Consider the following 17,495-nt stretch of genomic DNA (forward strand, 5'->3'; position numbering starts at 1 on the left):
ATATTCAAGAGAGAGTAATGTCCTAAGTTATGTCTCTGTCTTTCTTTTCTAAAAAAAAAAAAAAAAAAAAAAAAGACTAACTTTTTTTTTTTTGCATAATGAAATTCATAATATCACAACAACTTTGCTGGGTAGTTTGTTTCTCCTTTTAAGTTCCATAATTCTGTATTATACAAATAAACAAACTGAACAAAACCCCTACAAATAAGTGTGTAATCAGGTTGGTCTCACGTGTCCCCAGGAGGTAGGTGAAGAAAAGCAGACATGGACGTCTGGTGGTCGGTCCCAACCTCGATTACACTTTTTCTGTCGTAGAATGCCAGTCTGGCTGTTGACACAGGGAAAGGCAAAGGTTTTCTAGATGTAGGCTTCCTCGTTCGCCGGGTTCTGACTGTGGTTTTCCGTCTGCTGGTCCGGGCCGTTTTCCTGAGTCTTCACCAGGGCCAAAGGCTTGATCATCAGCCGCAGACGCTGCGAGGACAGGAAGCGAAGCATAAACGGGAGATTTAGCGACCGCAGCTGAATATGAAATTACACTGTGACTGTCGTATATACCATGGGTGTCAAACTCTGGCCCGCGGGCCAAATTTGGCCCGCCGTGTAATTTCATTTGGCCCTTGAGGCAATATCAAATTAACATTAGAGCTGGCCCGCCGGTATTATACAGTGGCAAATGCGCCACTGGCGACTTTGATGGTCAGTATAGCGGTATTTTCAAATTTATTAGCTTGTGGAAAAAGTTAATGTTGATATTTACCTCAGAAGGCTGCAAATAGAAAAGAGGCATTAAATTTTTTATTTAAATTTTATTTGATATGCCATTGATATTTTTTAATTATTATTATTATTATTATTTGAAACTCGATTTTGCATGTCACTATAAAGTAATATAACCCTTGCTTGTTCAATATTCAATGCAAAACTTGTTTGGGTCCCTATTAAAAGGTTAATTTGTTCAACCTTGGCCCGCGGCTTTGTTCAGTTTTAAATTTTGGCCCACTCTGTATTTGAGTTTGACACCCCTGGTATATACCATCAATGGGTGAGACTAAAACAGCTGCAAAAGTTAGCGATCGAAACCCACAGGCTGGAAGAAAACACACCAGCTACACAGCTGTGAGCTTGATGAATGTGTTGCCTCGGGCTCTGAGAGCTCCTTTCGTGTGATATGAATCTATACAGCACAGCCTTTGCAATATGGCTGTTACGGGGGGGGAAACAAAGGCTATTATTTATGACACAGACAAAAAAGTTTAATGAGGCAAAAACTTGATAAATCTGCTTGTCTGTGTTTCTCGTCCGCTGATGAGTGTTGGACCCGTGCACTGCAGCGTTTGTATGGAGTGTTTGTGAATCTAAACGTCTGCCTGGGTGCGTAACGCTAATCAGTCGGCTGATTGCTACAATTAGACATTCAGCGATCAGATGCTACCGCGGGATCTGACACCTGCACATCGTCCCTGACAGCCTCTTGTTGTACTGTCTGCAATTATGGCCCATTTATTCTGTCAGTGGTGGCTATAAAGCTATATCTGTCACCACGGGCCCCTATAGATGTAAGGTTATTATGCGGCTCTTCGTGAATGAAAAAAAAAAAGAAGCTCTAAATGCAAATAGAATGCTGTAAAAAGGTATTATCTGCCAATGATTAGGATCATATGATCAATAAAAATGCGGCTCACTGTTTTGTTGCATACAAATGACTGTCATTTTCTGGGACCTCTTTGGGGGTTTGGAGCCATTTGAAATTGTTCAAGAGAACAAATTAGAAACTCTATTTTACTAATCCTTTTATCGCTGCTTCACCCGGCAAGGCAATTTATCACGTCTCCACCCAGCATGCGAGTGTGTTTGCTCATTACAGAGCCGTTGAATCGCAGTGACTCAGTGCAGTTTTTTAATGTACAGCAGAAAAAAAAAAAACACATTTAAATTGAGCAAAAGTGAACATTTCATTATAAAGAATCCCTTTTAGCTGAGACACAGCTGTACATTCTGGATTCCTCATCACATCAAATTGAAACAGATTATGAATATAAACACTGAAACCCTAAATGTTTTAATTTATGGCTCCCACCATGGTTAAAAAGTGATTTACTGGAATTTCCCCAAGGCGATGAATCCATCTCTCGAAAACCTTGTTTGTCATATTTAGAGTCGTTTGCATTATTCCTACTAAACATTGGCTATGTGTTGGATTGGTCTACCATCCAGAGTGTATTACTATTTCTAAGATTACAGTATTTGACTTGAGCCTGACTCGCTGCTGACTGCATAAGTAAATTCCAAAGCAGTGTTATACACTCTTAGAAATAAGGGTTCCAAAAGGGTCCTTCTACAAGGGCTGAGGTTCTACCTGGAACCATTTGCTTCTGAAAAACTATTTTCCGAAGAAAGGGTTTTTCAAGGGTTCTTGGTAACACTAATGGTTCCAGTAAGAACAATTTTGATCCAGAGAACCCTTTAAAACCCCTTTCCCGAATAAAGGGTTTTAAAAGGGTTCTTGGTGGAACCCTTCCTTTTCATAAAGGTTCTACCTGGAGCCAAAAAGGGGTTCTCCTATGAGGACAAGCTGAAGAAACTTATATGGTTCTACTTATCACTTTTATTTCTTAAGAGTGTACACATATTTTAAAATGACTCAATAACATATAAGTTAGCTTATCTGCGGTCTTACCTCTTTGTATGTGCCTTTGAGTGTGAGGAACATGTAGCCCATGTAGCCTGGGATGAGCATCATGGAGGAAAGAGCCATGCACCAACCCACACCCTGACCCCAGGCAGGGAACACATAATCACCCAAGGTGAGTGGAACCATCTGGACTGCACTAAACAAGAAGACCCCCTGTGTTGGTAAAAAAAAAAAAGAGAGGATATGTCAACATCATCATCGTGATCAGTCCAAATTGCAGAAGAACTCTAATAGCAATGAGTTTTTCCCCACATTTCTGTTGTATTGACCATGTGTTCAGTGGACGCATGTTGCATATTCATGCATGAACATACACTTTACACCTCCTTTGACATTTGACCTCATTCTAAGCTATAGATCATGTATTCTTAAACGATCTTCAGCCATATCAAATACAAATACGCTGATTGGCCAGCTTCCTGCTACAGCTTGAGTGAAAGAACCCTAACAACCACCGATTTGACGTGCAACTTTTCAGCTTTCAGAAACTGTTGGAATCGTTCCGATAGCACAAACCATCGCGTAATTGCGGTCATGCAAAGCGCGCTCGTGCAAATGGTTGAAATACTTGATGAGGCTTTGGCAAGACAGTGCTATGCTATTTAAATATGGAGCAAACTAAAATTCACTTAATAATTGTCGTTTTAAAGCTGCAACAGGGTTTAAAGTGTACTTTCAGATGGGCTCTCAAAAGCCTAAATACTGTTGAAATACCGTAGGGATGTTAATTCCTCTTTGCATCATTGGTTTTAGTCTGTATTTTAGCCATAAATAACACTTACAGCCACGATGAGTGGAGTGAAAACGACCCAGCAGGCCTTCCACCACCGACAGGGCCTGTAGCCAACCATTTCCTCAATGTTGTCATAGAATTTGTCCACACCTGGAACCAAAAAGATGAAAAATGTAATGAATCCTCTCCTGTTTTTTTTTTTATCTTCTTGTATCAACAAACAGGTCCACAGCTCAGTATGTTCTGAAACGGGTAAACGTGGACTTAAGGTGCCAAAATAATCCTTCGGGAGATTATTGGAACAGTAAGTCGGGCTCACCGTAGAACCATGAAATTGAGATGCACTCAAAGAAGACGAGGAAGAGCAAGCACATTCCACTGGCTGAGTAATAGTCAAACAGCTTGAATACGTACAGTCCACCCTGGAAAAGAGGAAGAAGAGGGAAACGAGAGTAAGAATTTGTCAGAACAAAACAATATTTAAAAGAAAAAAAACATCTGGTTGGACTACCATATATTTTCCTTATTATTATTCTCTTCATTCAGCTCCCTTAAAGCTACTTCTACTTTATCTATAATTTACTTTCCCATGTTTATATTGATTATTTTTGCTTTGTATTTTTGGGAACCTATTTCTTATATATCTTATTCTATTTTGCACATCCTTTCTCTATATAACTTTATTCTCTCCATTTCTACCTCTCATACTACTAAGAATTCCATGTAATAATCTTGAATCTTCAATGTATTGAACACAACTGACACTGATGCTGTGGCAGGTGTGTGTGTGTGTGTGTGTTAGTGACATTTCAATTGCAGGAGCTTCCTTGTGTAAATTGCATTGCTGTGATAGTCACTGATCCAGTGTAGAGTGCATTTTTATTCTTATCCTTTAAAGCATCTTTGCTGAAGAAAGTTTGTTGTTCACAAATAATAAAATCATAGCTTCTAAAACACTGCAGCTGATAGACATGATCGAATGCATGTGCCAAGTCATAATTCTAATGTAAAGAATAGTAAATAATCTCAATGTTTGATGGTCATAGTTCATAACGCCACAAGGGACTGACTATAGATCAGTGAAGTTGAGCTGAGCTTTGCAGTTTAATAGGTCACACCTTGGTGTTTTTGGATGACAAGTCAATGAAGAATGTTAAAGGTGCATTATGTAATAAATCTAAAGCAACTGGCCATAAAATCCTCCTAATATGTCACAGAGACTCAGGAATAATGTTCATATAACAAACTGAACTCACCAACGACAACAATACAGACAAAATATTTGCATTAAAAACAATATTTTGCAGACTGCAAATCATGTTTATGTTTTGAAATCGTGTTTTGGCATGTGGCGCCACCTACCGCCGTCTACCAATCATTGCAGTCAGTAGAGTCTCAGCTGCCGAGCAACGACGGGTTTGCCAGTTACGTCAGAAAATGAAACCTAAAAGACCTCTGTATTTTGAATTTGAATGTAGTAACTGTTTTTGGCCACATTCTCACATATGGCAACTTTAAACGGTCCTGTGACAAAGCAAAAGTTCAAAGGTGACATATAACAAATGTGGTGAAATGCCAGCACAGTTCAGAGCTCAGATTGTGCTTTAAAGGCACAACAAAGCCTCTTGGTGATAGTGTCGTGGTTCTCGTCAAGACTCATGTCTTGAAAATGTAGACTTTGAGTTCTAGAAGCCGCTAACCAGTAAAACCTCTGAAATCAGATGATGAAGAAGAACATACCTGTGTGATGTTGGACAGTCCAATAATGTAAGAAACAAGGCAGACGACTGCAATGAAGATCTCTCTGCGCTTTCGGAGAACGTGAGGGAACTCGTCGACCAGAGCAGTGATGAAGCCTTCAACGGTGCAGAACTGGAGAGAGAGAGAGAGAGAGAGAGAGAGAGAGAGAGAGAGAGAGAGTGCAGAGTCATCTTGAATTCAGTATCATGTAATAGGATTTTGTATTTTACTTGAGTACGTATTGACTCAAGTATTGTACTTAGTTACTTTATAAATCCTGTCCGTTACTGAGTAAAAATAAAAATTCAGCACAATGAAGATCTACAGGGGGGAAAATATACAGCAGAACCAGACCAATGATGATGTGATTAGCACCAGCACTGGCACGTGAACATAGAGGGCGTGGCCAAAAGTGACGTCATTTCCTGTGTCGCATCGGGCGCGTGAGCTCCAAAATAGTTTTGGATTTCTGACCCCTTGTCATATTTCTACTACCTTCACACCCCACGCAAAGTAACTAAGTAACTTTTACTTAAAGGGGAAATCAGTAGTTTATAGTGACATCTAGAGGAGAGGCTGAAATTTACAACAAAGAACTGCTCCTCTGCTCAGCCCCTCCCTTCCCTGAGCACTACGGTATCCGCAGCTGGTCAAATGTCGTCCTCGTCGTCTTTCTCCGTGTCAGCAGATGAGGTTCGTGAGGCGAGGGAGAGGGCGGAGCTACCGCGGCCGTAGCAGACGAAGCGGAGAGAGAGGAGGCGGGACTTCCTGCTACAAGTAAAGAGACGCTTGTTTTGTTCTCTCGCGTTTGTCCTTACAGGCTCCGGTAGAAACATGGCGTCTCGCTGCTAACAGTGGCTATGCAACCGCGGCCCGCGACCATGTTATTTAACATGACTTTTTGAAACACTACGAAAATGAAACAAAAACTATTATACAGCGACTAGACAATGCAGGAGCACATCATATGTATAAAAAAGTGGATTTTGGGTTATATAAACCCATAAATACTACATAATGTACCTTTAAAGTACATTTCAAACAAACTACTTTTACTTCTACTGGAGTAATATTTCATCAAAATATTAATACTTTTACTTGAATACAATATTTTAGTACTTTTCCACCTCTGACTAATAAAAGAGCTGGTACACATGTTTTTTTTACCTGGCTGTCAATCCCCAGCATGAGCAGCATGGAGAAGAAGAGAATGGCCCAGAGGGGAGAGATGGGCAGCTGGGTGACGGCCTCAGGGTAAGCCAAGAATGCCAGGCCAGGCCCTGATTAAAAGAAGATGTTAAAAGTCCCACTCATAGAAGATGAGTCAGAAAAAAACAGAGCAATTTAAACTCATCACAAACCTCGAAAAATAACTGAGGAAAATAACACAGCGAGCCATTTCAAAGTTTAATATTTGCACGGTTGGAAATCTCAGTTGCCTGTGCTTATTGTCACTATCGAGTTTTTTTTCAAAATTGATTGCAATTACCTGAGGCTGCCACGTCAGCGATAGGCCTCTTTGTCACGTTGGCCATGAATCCCACGATAGAAAAGATGACAAAGCCGGCGAACATGCTGGTGAAGGAGTTGATGCAGCACACAATGACAGAATCTCTGTAGGGGGAGAGACAACGAGCACAAGGCAAGTCGTGGCATTGTATCAATCCCTTATCAACCGGTCACACATTGTCGAGAGGCGCGGGGGGAAGGGACGGACGGAGCCAGAGCCATTTTGAATATCCTGCAGCAGTGTCGTAGCGGAATACAGTTATATTGACCGGTCGTTTTTTAAAATGGCAGTGAGCTGCAGCAGTTTGGACTGATTAGCAAGAGAGTGGAATTTCTTCTTAACAGGTTTTTTCTTCTTTATTGAATTGCAAAATATGATTAATCACCTACCTGTACACGTTGTTGTGGAAGGGATTGTAGCTTCCGAGTGCAATCAGCGAGCCTAATCCCAGCCCATAGGAGAAGAAGATCTGAGTGGCAGCATCCAGCCACACCTGGCACCCAGAGATTAGAGAATAACCTCGAATAAATTAAACAGGTTGTGCACACAAACGCCTCCAAAACACTGGATTTGACCTCGTTTTTTTTGAGCCAGTGGAACTGGTTACGTTTGTCAAAACGTGCAAACTCGGTCCTAATAAATGCTAAACCACCCCATTAGATGGCATCTTATTGTGGTCAGGCCACATCTCGTGTGCTGCTGGAACATTTAATGATGCGGTTATGTATTCAAAGTAACAAACACACACAACGTAATCTAAAAAAAAAAGGTTTTCACGATTGACGCAACCCAGCATTTCATCTCTTTGAGACCGAGTTAGTCTGACTCATAAGAGCGTGTTGCTTTACTGCTTCATGGAAAAAATTTTGGTAAATCACTTTTATGACAAATCTGCTGTCCCTGAAATTAAAGAAATGTGATTTTTGTGGATATTCTGCACACTCTGAAGAGATGCATGTATGCGATTGCCACTGTGTCATTAAATAACATTATTTTTGTAATAGGGAACAACAAAAGCTGTAACTTACTGTATGTATTTCTGATATAAATCATTCTTCACATATGGGGGGTGGGGGGGGGGGGGGGGGGTGGGGTGCATACCTCAGACTCCTTGAGTTTGTTAAAATCTGGTGTGATATAGAAGAGGATCCCATCAATTGCACCCGGTAGAGTGATTCCACGGCAAAACAGGATGAACAGCATAAAGTAAGGGTATGTGGCTGAGAAGTACACCACCTGCAGGGCACAACAACGTGACAAAGAAACAACAACAACAAAAAACTAAGTAACTTAAGCAACAACAAATCTTGTAGAAGTGAAACTTGAGTTCAACAAAGAGTGACTGTGCCCCCCCCCCCCCCCCCCCACACACACACACACACAGCAGCACAGTGACCTAGTATAATTATGCCATTCCCCAGAGGCACAATGACCCCACAATGGCTGGGTTCATCTCACTCCCAGCACACACACACCATTTGACTTCTCGTAAGAATTTGTTTTTACACGCTTGTTATTCAAGTCCAAAAAAGTCAGATCATTCATGAGAATATCTATAGAATGAATAATAATAAAAAAATAACTTTGCCATCAGCAGGGAATCATTCAAACAGTTTGTTGTGAGTTTCAAAAACTGTTTAACTTCATTGATGCATTGAATGATCTTGTCCTGAAATATGTCCCTGGGCAGTAAATCTGAATCTCTTGTTGAATAATGATAATAAAACATGTGGAGAATAAACCTTTACTGGTAATTCCACAGTGACATGTTTAGATGTCACATGGCCTTTCCAAAGCAGCCTGTCAACAAAATAATTAACAAAGGCTTAAGGATAACAAACAATTAAACACAGTTTCCACACAAGAAACTAGAAATGAAGGGTTAAGTGATAATAACGATGTTCCTTCTCAGAATATTCATTCACGTGTCATTTGATGACCTTGAGCACAGCAGATTTCCTATCGTCTTGGATCTGTGTGTGTGTGTGTGTGTGTGTGTGTGTGTGTGTGTGTGTGTGTGTGTGCTCGTGTGCTCGTGTGCTCGTCTTCTCCCACTTACTTTCCCCGTCCAGCTGACCCCCTTCCAGATACAGAAATAGACGAGCACCCATGCAATGGCCAGTGTGATAGCCAATGGGACCCTGACCTCCCCAGGCTTCTCCAAGCCATCGGTCATCTGGTGCATGTTGCGTCTGCGTTGGGGGGGAAAGAAATAGAAGCAAAGTCTTACTTCAGTGCACAAATGCGTCCTTTAGCTCACACAGCCGGTTGCGGTTGGCTGCGTGCACAAATATGCATACAAGTGTGTCTGGATATTCAATTCAAGTGTCACCGCTCTCTCTCTTTTCTCACCCCTAAAGCTTTTGAAGACACAACAGGCGAAAGAAAGAGACCTTACATGCAGTCACGTCTTTGGAATTTCTCTTCTTTTCATCGTTTGGCTTGATTTAGGCCATGTGTTGTGTGTCACGAGATGGATTAAAGGAATGTCAGAGTCTGGTATGGTGATGCTTTTAACAGACTCTGACCCCTTAACTGACCCTTTACTATACACACGCTCAGGGAGATGACCTTTCTGTGCAGCTAAAAAATCTGTCGACAGCAGACGCAGTGTCCTTGTGATCTAAGGAGACTTTTATGTTCCGCTTACTCCCAGAACTCCACCACGGCGCTGGTTAAGTTCCTGCTGTCTGCGATGCTGTAGTTGGTAAAGCAGCGCTCTGTGTTCCAGGGATTTCCGCAAGTCTGCCACGGCAGGTCCTGGAAATTAAGGGTGGGGGAAAAGAAGAAGGAAAAAAAAAAAATCACACAGACAGCTCTCTTTACTGGGTCCACTCTCCCATCGCCGGGGCCCATTCTCTCCGTCTGTCGAGCAGCCAAGACCATGATACTCATTTGGGACATTGGGATTTCATGGTTTTTTCAGAGGAGTGAATGCCTGATCACCAAATGCATTTATCAATACCTTGTGTAAGGCGCTAATTATGTGGGAAAGGAAGTAATAAATGTCATACTCTGTTAAGGGCTGTGCACTGTTGGTGCTGGCAAAGAGAATCTGCCACATAACTAAAAGGGTTACTACGTGAAATAAAAATAGAAAGAAATGCTCTGCCTTTGTTCCCGAATTAAAGGGTCACTTGTGGGAAACTGCTCAGTAAAAAAGAAAATGTAGAACACCTAAAGAGACCCCTCCCCCTCCCCCGAGTTGAGTATAAATATCAAATACTCACAGCAGTGAAGGAATTATACAGATAGTAAATAGCCCAGGAAATGATTACAATGTAATAGATATTGAGCCAGAAGGACAGAACAGCAGCGGCCAGACCCACACCTGGAACAACAGGAGATTAAAAGCATGATGTTATTGTTCTGAAATATGTCCAAGAAAAATCTATAATAATAAAAATAAAAACAATTGCCTTTGTTACTGGAGATAAAGTTATGCTCATTATGACATAACCTTGTTCATCTAACAGTGGCCTTAATGAGGCAGCTTATTCAAAAAAACAGTTCAAAAGCACTGTTTAGGGCCTAAAGTATAATATCAATACAATCGTGCAGTTTTACCTTTGAACATGGGAGCCAGTTTCCACACTCCAAGCCCTCCAATAGAAGTGTACTGACCAAGAGCCGTCTCCAGTAAGAACAGAGGCATGCCAGCAAATATGAGGGTCAAAAAGTAAGGAATCAAGAAGGCCCCTGGATGAGAGGTGAAAGGTAAAGCCTGCGTGAGTGAAATTCATGTAAACCACAAAAGCTATTAACATTCAACATAATCCAGTTTCTTGGTAACGGGAGTGTTTGGTTTCTCTCTGCGCTGGGATCATGGCGCAGGCTCTCGCTTGCGCGCAATTACGCACGGAGGTTTGGATGGGTAGATCGTGTACGCTTAAGATTTATTTAAATGTAAGACCTCCGGGAGCTGTTGATGTCGTGATTATTTCACTCCTGTTGGTGTGTGGTTATGTGAAAAAAAAAATGGCCAAGAATTCCTGTTTACCTCCTCCGTTCTTTCCACACAAATAAGGAAATCTCCAGACATTCCCGAGTCCGATTGCGTATCCGACACACGAGAGAAGAAAGTCAAATCTCCCACCCCACGTCTCTCTCTCCGGTATCTCCTTTTTCTTCTGCACTTTCACCACCAAGGTTTTGGGCTTGTCGTTTGGCGTGTTGGTGGGCGCGTCATTCACCGTCTCCGTTAAGACGTGTCCGTCCGAGGCTTTGGTCCCGTTGGTGGCCATGATCAACGTGCGTGTCCGATAGTCCTGACCAGAGGTGACGAGGTTGGGGTTTCAGCACCGGTCCCAGACGAGCAGTGGCTTCTTCGTCTTGTTCACCCAGCGCCCAGACAAACAGCTGCCGAGCGGAGACGAATGATCGGGGCAGTGGTTAGGGACAGAAGCGGAGGCACCTTAGTGGCGATCCAGCGACCCTGGAAATAGAAGCCAAAAATGTTTGATTAAAAAAATATATATATATATCACTGGAAATAGCACAAGATTACCACTAATAGATGAGATTATATTTATTGTGCCCATGTAAATTGTTTCTTAATTATGAGGATTCAATGTGCGTAATTCGACTTTAAAAAAAAACACACAAATAAACATTGGTGATTTATATATACATTCATTATTCTTTTTCTGCGAGCATAACACACAATTATTGTGCTGATATGTCACAGTAACTTTTGAAATTTTACGCATTACATTTTTTAATCATATCATAATCAATTCATTTAAAAATGTAAATGTACATTATTGTTATTCATCCCTCAATTTCAGTTCCAAGACATTTAAATGCGTTTGACACAGAAAGAGAGAGAGGGAGAGGGAAAAAAAAAAATCTAACCCACATCCGCGAACCATGAAATAAAGACTTCTCATGCAACAAGAATTGCTTTTAATTGACTGGAGGTGAAGCATGTTAGCAAGAATTTAGAGCCTCCTCTTGTCCTTGATTCATGGTGCTCTAAATTCAATTGCCCACTTCCCACTGCCAAGGTACAAGAGAAGAACAATGAAACACTTTAAGGAGTCAGACGCAACGGTCATGTCTAATGAATCACCTGGAGAGGCCAACAAGTTTCACAGCCTCAATTGACATTTTTTTACCAAATATCTACAGGATGCAATTATCTTTATTTTACTTAATAATTATTGATATTAATTGGAAAAAGCCCACACATCCCTCTTTAAATCACACAATTATATAAAGTACTACAATTAAAGGCACCCTGTTTAGTAAGTATATAATTTAACTTTTATCATCCGAAATATGCAAAAACAAATCCACTGAAATATGATGTGGCGCGCACTCCCCGTCATCTCCTGTGCGTAATTGCAAGACGCAATGACAGGATTGCATTCAAAGACACTTATACATAGTTTTTATCACATTTTCTGAAGGACGAACGTTGTGTTCATTTATATATTTGGCACATTTTGGACACGTCAAATAACGCCGAAGATAACTCTCCGTCGCCATCGAGTAAAGTCCGTCCCTTCGTCCGTGCGCAATGCCAAATGAAGCGCATCTGCGCTCGCTGTGCCAAATTCCTCAATGCTCCGAATTTGGATAAAGTAAACACGAATGATCTCTTGTTTCCTAACAAAACATCATTTCCACAATATACTTACAACACAATCCTTTTTTTCCTTTCCGGATTTATTTCCCAACGCGGGGAAAATCCGAATTTCAATAAGTTTCCTCCCCGCACTTTTCACAAGACGAAAAGCGGTGTGAAAACTTTCAATCCGACGAAAGCGGAGCCAGAGACATATGATCCTGAGGCGAGAGGAGGAGGATGGCGCTGGACGAAATGCGTCTTTGACTGCGAGGTGCTGTCCTTAAAGGAGTGGTGCTGAAAGAAGAGGAGGGGAGAGAAGACGGGAGGAAAAGAGCCGCCGCCGTCTCAGCTGAAGCGAGCAAGGGACGTAATGTGATGTGGAGGGAGCGCGAGAGCCTCACTCCCATCTACACAGCGTCAATGTCACCTCAAAGTCGACCCTCCCCAACTCCAACATTTCCACCACTGAGATGGCTGCAGGTTTGAAAGAGGAGCATCCTCTTGTCTCAAGGTTTTATATCCTTACGCCTGCAGTTTTTTTTTTTTTATATTAGCAACTTCTTCTCTCTCTCTTTTCTCTCTCCCGCTCTCTCTCTCTCTGGCTTACTCAAGGCCCAGTAGATGCACAATAGTACCGGTTACATAACACTGTGAAGATTCCACCAAGTTGACACTAACATGTATGTATGGCACTCTCCTAAACGTCCCTCAATCCAAAATGTTCTTTAATTAAAGGGAATAAATTTAGCCTGTTTCGTTTTTGGATAAAAAAAAAAAATTAAAACTGCTACATCAAATGCAGCCACACTAAAGTTGCAGATACAGTGGATGATGATGATGATGATGCTGTAAAATGGCTGCTTTAGCTCCTGGCAAAACACAGATAAGACGGTCTTAGCCAATGAAGGGAGTCAGGGTGTATAAGATAAATTGAAAAACTGTGCTTATAATCTTCTTAGCTCGCTGTCTTCCAAAATGAAATACCCTTGTGGAACATGCCCAAATTAAAGTCGATTTTTAACCCCCACATCTGTATAAATTATGCAGGTCTCACTGGGGAATTTGACTCATGCAAGTTTGAATCGTGAAAACGACAACTGATTAAACCAATGTCAGAATAGAAAATCAATGTAGTATAAAATCAGTGTAATATTATTATTGTCTTTGGAAATGACAGATATGTGGTTGACGCAAACTGCAACATGGTCATTATGTGACTTTAACGTCAGGTCACCTCAGTGTTTGACCACCTCCCGTTCAACTGCTTAAATCCTTCTCTTTTTCCTTCTTCTCTTTTCCAGTTCTCTCGTGCCTAAAGCTGTCTTTTCTACGCCGTGTTTATCTTTGCCAAATCTTTTCCCCCTTCCCTCCTTTATTGTCTTTGTCTGCCGCGCTGTATAGGGCTCTGCATCGCTGATACAGTATACTACTGAAAAGCCACACCACTGAGAGGGGAGGAATAAATGCCCAGATGGTGAACCAATGAGGGGTGAGCTAACCCTCTAATGACACAAAACGAAATTTAGCATTTCTAATCCCAACCGGCTGATTGGCCTGCAGGCTGTGGCACCTCTGATGTGCAAAGAGCCTGCTGTTGGCCTGCAGCTCTAACATGGAGGGTATTTTTTTTAAAATGCCACAGACAAGAGCTGGTGGTGCTGCCGTGTTTCGTGGCCCCGGCCCCACCTGATTGTGAGCCTGTGTGCAGTGGAGCTTGTAATTACAGAAGGAGGTGGTAGTAATAGAGAGTAGAGTACAGGCAGACACAGCGCCAGACAGCTGTCCCCCTGCCAGTTTCACCGCTCCAAAAAAAACGATGCTTTTGAAACTGTGGCGCAGATCACCGCTCATGTGAGAAAGACAAAATGGTGATGCAGATGATAATAGGAGCGATAATGATGACAGATGTGCGTCATATCGCAAAGCATATTGCATTTACGGGTCCTTTGAGAAGTTCAATATGGTGCCTTTCACCTTTTCGCGAGGCTTTGCTTGCTGAGACTTTGTATGTAACGGCACCACGGAAAGGTTTTAGGCCACCATTAGCGCTCTTGTTTTAAACAACGTTATAATGACCGTCCATCCATCTTCTACCGCTTTATCTTCCACATGAGGGTCGCGGGGAGGCGTTGACGCCAATCCCAGCTGACGTAGGGCCAAAGGCAGGTTACACCCTGGACAGGTCACCAGTCCATCACAGGGACACAGAGACAAACACACATCACTTTATTGGAATTCATTTAGAAAATACAGGGAATATGCAGTTCTAAGATAATAAGAAATAAAAGAGCTTCTGCAGATTAAAGTGTTAAAGGGGAAGTAAGCAGTTTATAGTGCCATCTGGAGGAGAGGCTGAAATTTACAACAAAGAACTGCTCCTCTGCTCACCCCCTCCCTTCCCTGAGCGCTACGGTATCCTCAGCTGGTCAAATGTCGTCCTCGTCGTCTTTCTCCGTGTCAGCAGATGAGGTTCGTGAGGCGAGGGAGAGGGCGGAGCTACCGCGGCCGTAGCAGACGAAGCGGAGAGAGAGGAGGCGGGACTTCCGCTACAAGTAAAGAGACGCTTGATTTGTTCTCTCGCGTTTGTCCTTACAGGCTCTGGTAGAAACATGGCGTCTCGCTGCTAACAGTGGCTATGCAGCCGCGGCCCGCGACCATGTTATTTTAAATGACTTTTTGAAACACTACGAAAATGAAACAAAGAATAATATACAGCGACTAGACAATGCAGGAGCACATAATATGTATAAAAAAGTGGATTTTGGGTTATATAAACCCATAAATACTACATATTGTCCCTTTAAGTACTTGGTGTGACCTTACACTTGAATATTACAACCCTGAATATCTGCGAAAATGTTCTATTACACCAGATTTATTCAAGACATGCTCGAGTACTGGATACGCATGTTGTATGAGTTTTAAAGCTCCCATAGAGTGGTCCTGTCGCACATTCGTGTGTTTTTATGCTCAAAAACCTGGTAGTTGCTGCAAACCGGCCGATCAAAATTATAATATAACAAGAAACTGTCAAACTGAAAGTTGGTTTTATATTATAAGACCAACTTTCAGTCACATCATTCAATGCAAATGTCAATGGAAATTAAACCTTTGTGTCACTTTTAAAATAGACAAATGTCTTAATAGCAATTTCAAATATTATTTCAAGTATTATTTTGTGACTTAGGTTCTTCTGATTAATTATAACCAGACACCAACTTACCAAATGAGGTGTCCCCGTGACCTAAAAACACAGATTTTCTCAATAAGATTTGGCCTGGGAAGAGTGAGTGGTTTACAAACCACAAAAAAAGGCTATTGTAGACTAAAGCTTCCAGACCTTTGTGTCGCTGCTAGTTGCTTAAATGTGTTTTTTCTCATGAGTCATGCATGAATCATCTGCTGCCGCTTTCCAAATTAATTTCAAAACCTGCTAATCAATAAATGGTGCAGATCAAAGCATCTCAAATATGACCTAATTATTATTATTCTTTTTTTGTTTTTGTAAATTGCTCTGTGATGGCTTTGTACTTGAGAGCTTAAGGACTTAACGTGTGTTTGTGCATGGGGAAGAGAGATAAGGACGAACAGCAGGAGACTCTGCGCTGTCGCTTTACTATTTTCACTTCAAGCTATAAAGCTTCTCTTCTTTTTGAGTGGTACATAGGATCAGGATCAGTTATGTGTAACACTGCAGACACATATATAAAACGTGCATTTCTGCTTGCCGTGAAAAGATGATGAGTCTGAACCCAGGGTGCATTTCTTTTTGATAAAGAGAAAATGTGTGGAAACACAGCAGCAGCAGCAGCAGAGTAAAACAAATGCACTTATTTCACTTATTCTTCTCACATAATAGGGAGACATACACTCTTAGAAATAAGGGTTCCAAAAGGGTCCTTCTACGAGGGCTGAGGTTCTACCTGGAACCATTTGTTTCTGGAAAAACTCGAAGAAAGGGTTTTTCAAGGGTTCTTGGTAACACTAATGGTTCCAGTAAGAACCATTTTGATCCAGAGAACCCTTTAAAACCCCTTTACTGAATAAAGGGTTTTAAAAGGGTTCTTGGTGGAACCCTCCAAAAGGGTTCTCCTATGAGGACAAGCCGAAGAACCTTATATGGTTCTACTTAGCACTACTTATTCCTGAAAAAATGTAATGTTTTGCCTTCAAAAATGTAAATGTCTTGTGCCAAATATTAGATGTGTCATGAGTGCTGTGTTCTCTGTAAACACATTATTGTTTTGAACCCTCTTGTGAATTATTACAATGTTAGGGGTGATGGTAGATGCCAGAGCGAGTTGTCTTTCAACTGGAAGGTTGTAGGTTCGATTCCAGGCTCCATTAGTTATGAAATATATGGAAGATGTTTGATAGAAAATGTGCTGTATGAAAGTACACTCTTAGAAAAAAAGTGCTAACTAGAATCATATAAGGTTCTTTGGCTTGTCCTCATATAGGAGAACCCTTTTTTGGCTCCAGCTAGAACCTTTTTATAAAGGTTCCTTTTGGAGGGTTCCACCTAGAACCCTTTTAAAACCCCTTTATTCAGGAAAGTGATTTTAAAGGGTTCTCTGGATCAAAATGATTCTTACTGGAACAATCAGTGTTACCAAGAACCCTTGAAAAAAAATTTCTTCGGGAAAGGGTTTTTCAGAAGCAAATGGTTCCAGGTAGAACATCAGCCCTTGTAGAAGAACACTTTTGGAACCCTTATTTCTAAGAGTGTATGGGTGAATGGCAAAACTGTAGTGTAAAGTAGCTTAGAGCAGCCATAAAGACTAGGAAAGTGCTATATAAATAAATATACAGACCATTTAACATTTATCATTAGAGACAAGGAGGACAAAGGTTACCAAAATGCAAATATGCAAAATGTCATTCATAATGTATGTGGTAAAAGGTCAGTCAGTAATTAACAGTTCTTTTCCATGACTGATATCAGTACCCATGAAGTCACAGTGTCGTTGTGAACCACATGGAGCAGGAAATATTAGGCATTTATAGACGATGCTGATGCAGGTGTAACGTTTACCGTATTATGTCAAATCTACATCTTTGCATGCATTTACATTTTGCAAGAGACAAACAGCTTTACCTTTTTTGCCAGTTCCAAAAGGAAGGGACTAGAATGAGATAAAATGATGCAGATATTTGGTCACAAACTAATGTAGTGTTTAAAAATAAATTGGACTTCACAAACTTAACCGGATGAATGTGTGTGTGTGCGCCAAATCGTACAAATGTT

General features: G+C 41.3%; 1 protein-coding gene across 1 annotated transcript; it reads right to left on the reverse strand.

Moving 5' to 3' along the window:
- Positions 1–357: 357 nt before the first annotated feature.
- slc6a1b (solute carrier family 6 member 1b) lies at positions 358–10,919 on the reverse strand (the record flags this gene model as incomplete). Its single annotated transcript, XM_083891836.1, has 14 exons — positions 358–471; positions 2,678–2,845; positions 3,475–3,575; positions 3,745–3,847; positions 5,166–5,297; positions 6,333–6,445; positions 6,655–6,779; positions 7,065–7,168; positions 7,777–7,911; positions 8,735–8,867; positions 9,326–9,435; positions 9,906–10,006; positions 10,243–10,374; positions 10,676–10,919. The coding sequence occupies 14 exons, from the start codon at positions 10,917–10,919 to the stop codon at positions 358–360; spliced, it is 1,815 nt and encodes a 604-aa protein (XP_083747962.1).
- Positions 10,920–17,495: the final 6,576 nt, after the last annotated feature.

The sequence above is a fragment of the Microchirus variegatus genome (assembly GCF_963457635.1).
Source record: "Microchirus variegatus genome assembly, chromosome: 7".
Lineage (NCBI taxonomy): Eukaryota > Metazoa > Chordata > Actinopteri > Pleuronectiformes > Soleidae > Microchirus > Microchirus variegatus.